This window comes from Fragaria vesca, linkage group LG4, assembly GCF_000184155.1.
Source record: "Fragaria vesca subsp. vesca linkage group LG4, FraVesHawaii_1.0, whole genome shotgun sequence".
Taxonomy (NCBI): Eukaryota; Viridiplantae; Streptophyta; class Magnoliopsida; order Rosales; family Rosaceae; genus Fragaria; species Fragaria vesca.
In genome coordinates, this window is record NC_020494.1 from 3400020 (window position 1) to 3404361 (window position 4342).

The 4342-nt window shown below is 36.8% G+C and overlaps 1 protein-coding gene across 2 annotated transcripts; it reads left to right on the plus strand.

The window, feature by feature from the left end:
• The first annotated feature begins 861 nt into the window (after positions 1-861).
• On the plus strand, positions 862-3957 carry LOC101310108. 2 transcript variants are annotated; one of them, XM_004296414.1, is made up of 3 exons: positions 862-1441; positions 2537-2817; positions 3136-3957. In XM_004296414.1, exons 2-3 carry the CDS (start codon positions 2578-2580, stop codon positions 3802-3804), a joined length of 909 nt encoding a protein of 302 aa, XP_004296462.1. In that variant the 5' UTR covers positions 862-1441; positions 2537-2577; the 3' UTR covers positions 3805-3957. The 2 variants fall into 2 exon arrangements, with proteins under 2 accessions (XP_004296462.1, XP_004296461.1); XM_004296413.1 differs by having other exon boundaries at positions 2576-2817.
• Positions 3958-4342: the final 385 nt, after the last annotated feature.

Consider the following 4342-nt stretch of genomic DNA (forward strand, 5'->3'; position numbering starts at 1 on the left):
GTTTAATCAAGTTTATATATATATATATATATATATATATATATATATATATTAACTGCATAATTCAGATCCAACCTTAATTCAACACGATCATGGCTCTCCTAATTAAACATGCATAATTTATAAACCTAATAATTAAGAAGAAAATCTTAATTGCAACCCTGCTGGACTAGATATATGGTTGCTTACAGTACGGAGATTATTATCATATATATATATATATGGTTGAATCTCTAACAGAATTTATTTTAAGATTGGTTCTAGGCAAGAAGAAGGCACCAGCTGCTAGCTAGCTTTCCATGAATATTTTCATGCAAATCTTGACGATGTTCGATCTGTTAGACTATGTCTGGAATATCTTGTTCACAATCAAGTGCCCTACCTTTGGCCATGGATTGTCATCAAGTTTGGTTTCTATTATATACATGGCTGTCTGGCCCCCCATCAATATATTTGATCTTCCTCCCATGTTATTGTGCATCATCACCAACATACAAGTACAATTCTACAAAATACGGTTTTGAATATAGTATCCCACGTACGTCGGAGACTTTCGTACACACCCGTAATCGGAGGTCGATTCCGGGTGATGGAGCCTAGGCAACTGCATGTCTGTAGTTGAACTCTTGCCGAGTCACAAAAAACTTCACATCTTATGTTTTTGTAAAATAATCATAAGTGATCCGTGACATAATATCAAAAAAATTCAGATTTGGCCTAACTTTGACATGATATCAAAGAGGATTATTGTTTGCCTATCAATTTTAGGCAATATCTTTCTGGTATATAATAATAGTGCAATACTATGAATGAATATATATTTAATCTCTCTCTCTCTCTCTCTCTCTCTCTCTCTCAGTGATATATATGAATAATATTGAACACACCAAGACATTGGTATACTCTACTTTTTCTCCATGCCTGCTAACAATTCACAGCCTGGCAAGCCTGAATTATTAAGAAGACCATGAACATGATTAAGGTTTGTTTAAGTTAAGGAGGGTTTTGGTTGTTGCTTTGCTGTTTCCTAATTAAACTAGTACTGAGGAGCCTTAGCCTGCTGGGATGGATTAATTGGCCTCTTTCAAGAGATTTGCTGGTGTAGAGGTGTCCAGGAATCTTCTGTCTCCCAATTCACCACTGCACTCCATACTATCCAGAGCTTTGCTAGCTGCACTCCTTTCGATTTCTCCGTCCAATCCACGCGTAAAGGAATTAGAATGACTAGTACTCATGATGCTTAGTACGTACTGCTCATCATCAACATCATCATCACAAGAAAATTCTCTGCAGTTTGCATATTGATCGAGTATGTTTTGGCTAGCTTCCCAGTGGTAATTGCTTATGGATGATACAAGTATAATTGGCATGAAGTTGAACAACGGAAGTTCTCAATGAGCCTCATAGCGGAGAATCACTACCTGACCTTTTTCTATTTCAGGTAAGAACTACAACAGAAGTTTCATTTTTTGGTGCTTTGTTCTTGGTTTTGCTTTTTATATTTTAGGCCATTTCCTGGTACTTCTTATCTTCTGGGAACTGATGATTCCAACTCGGGATAATCATGATGGTGTGAAGTTGCAGCTGAACTATTTGTTTGTTTCTATATATGGACATATTTACAATATCCCCATAACATACATGAATAGGGAGAGAATCTTTATCTGTTTATTTATAGATAATCAACAAAAGCTCTTATATGCTCTCTACTGGTTATTGTTCATTTTTTTTCAAGTATTCTGAACTGCATTAGACACAAATTAGGCTCTCTTCTAGGTTTAATAGTTGACGGATATATATTTCATGCATGTAGCTTACTGATTTCATTTATGTTGTGACTTGTGTGCATGATCCGTCTGTTTTATGACTTCATGATCATGCAGAGATTTAGGTTGGAGAATTCTTGTACAGATTACTATACCAGCCACCCACATTCATAATAAGTCTTATTATTGCCCACATCCCATTTTCTTTTTCTTCCAACTTTGTTACCCGGTTAGATGTTGGGAGCTTCAGATTTGATTCTGAGCCCTTTCTTTTCCTTCAATATATCCTTCATTCCAAACCTTAATTATGCCCTTTTTGACATATCTTTTTCATGTGAGATAACTAGTCCCATTCCAAAAATGCTACCTGCAATTGTACACCAAATAGGGAACCAGCAGTGTCATGGAGCACAAATGTGGTATATGAATCCAAGTGTCAGTGAATCAAACACTGTTCTCTTGCAACTGGGGTTAAGGATAATTCAATTTTCATCATGTTCCAGACCTTTTCAATTGTTCCTAGATGTAGCTGGACTGGTAGACTTGGGTCCAACTTGACTGTGTCTCCACAATCAATTAGTGGTTTTATATATCACGAGTTCACAACCACTCCACTCAGTGATAGTTCTTTCTATCTCCTCTTTGATTTTTTACAGAAATTATTTACATGATATTATTGACATGTAGCTGATCTAATAATTCTTTAGAGCAGCAAAATTCTGTGTGTTTTTCAATTGTCCAAAATATATACACATGTTATTTCTCTGTAGTTAACAACAGTTTCTGACTGGCGCGGTTTACTCCTTCAGGCATGGGAACCAAAATTGAATACTCCATCAACATATTAGGAGCCTCACAAAGTAGCAACAGCTTAGCTGTTCATAGAGTGGATGACTGGGACTATTTTCAGAAAGTTGGGCTGAAGCAAAAGTATCAGAAAACTAGATTTGAGGACAATCTTCGCTACTCAGTGGACAGAATGCTCGATAAGCACAACATGGATACCATCAGAAAGACAATGCAGATGCATGAAGACACCTTTAGGCACCAGGTATGATTAAATTCTAATGCTTGTACTCCGCTCTTAGTCTACAAAACTAGCTCTGGGAAATAGTTTGCAGATTCAAGTGTTATCAGTTATCACTTCATTGAAAATAACCGTTTTGATCAAGTGATGACAGTTGGACACTTAGAAACCATCAATTTCTTTCTGGATAACCAATCTGTTATATATTACTCCAACACACAATATTGTTCTTTAGAATTCTAGACACTAAGTCTTGTTTCTTACTGAATCAGATTGCTGTTGTATCTGATATACTTCCTAGTTTCAAATTATTAATGACAGAAACGAAACCAAATATTGCAGATATGTGAGCTCCACCGGCTGTACAGTGTACAAAAGATGCTAATGGATGAACTGAAACAAGAGATAAATCAAAATAGAATTTGGGGTTGCATGACTAGTAATGCAGATCACATTCACATTCAGCAGTCTCAGTTGTTTAACCAGCAGCACGCGACAGCTCAAACTTCATCCGGCTATAATATCCATCTCCATAGGTTGAGAGAAGATCCAAGCTCTAGAGAGCGAAGTGGAAGTTGCTCAGGAGAGTACACCATGAAAATTTCCAGGGGTTTTGATCTCGAAAGGCCAGCTGCCGAGGAAGACATCTCAACAGGAGTTAGTACTATTGATCAAGACCAGACGGCGCCAAGCTCTAACATGGCATTGATCAAAAGTAATAACATGAGGAGCATGGATGTCTATGACGAAGATAGTGAAGAAGTGGAGCTGACATTAAGCATTGGAAGCAGCAAAAGCAAGAAAAGATCCAAATCTAACCAGCTGAGGCCTCATTTAGGGTGTTCAGAGCTGGTGATAAACAAAGAAAAGGTACTCGACTCACCTACCTCGTTAAAATCAGATAGAGGAGATTGCAGTGATCCCACAACTCCCATGAGCAGCTCCAGTGCAACAGTTGACCAGGAAAGAAAGCAGCCACATTGGCTTTTCCATGGTTTAAAGCTCAAATAGGACTCATACTTCAAATCGTGTGCATGATTGGCAAAATCTATGAGTTGTTCATTCTTGAAATTCTAATTTAGTTGTCAATTTAATAAATGAACAATTGATCAGATAATGTTTTTGAGGCATTTCATTAGTGCATGTATATAGGACATATCCAAACCTTTGTTTACTCCATCTACCATTGCATATGATCATTATAATCTGTCATTTTAAGTACTAGAAGTTAGGCACCGACTAAAATTATTATTCTCTTTTTGGCTTGATATTGAAGAAACAACATTCTTAGTATTCTGATCGAAGTAATTTAAAAGATGACCGATGATCATGACTAACTCAAACAAGAACTTTTGCAAGTTCTTTTCCTAAATACCAGAACGGATCGATGCCTCATATAGAAGCCAAGAACAAAAGTAGAAATCGTAATACAGCTAATGTCTCTTGCAATCTCAGTAGAATGATACTTAAATTTGTCTCAAGGCAACTGATTGCTAAAGCAGATAATATCTATGAAAAACATGAACACGTTTTGGTTATTGTTACTCCC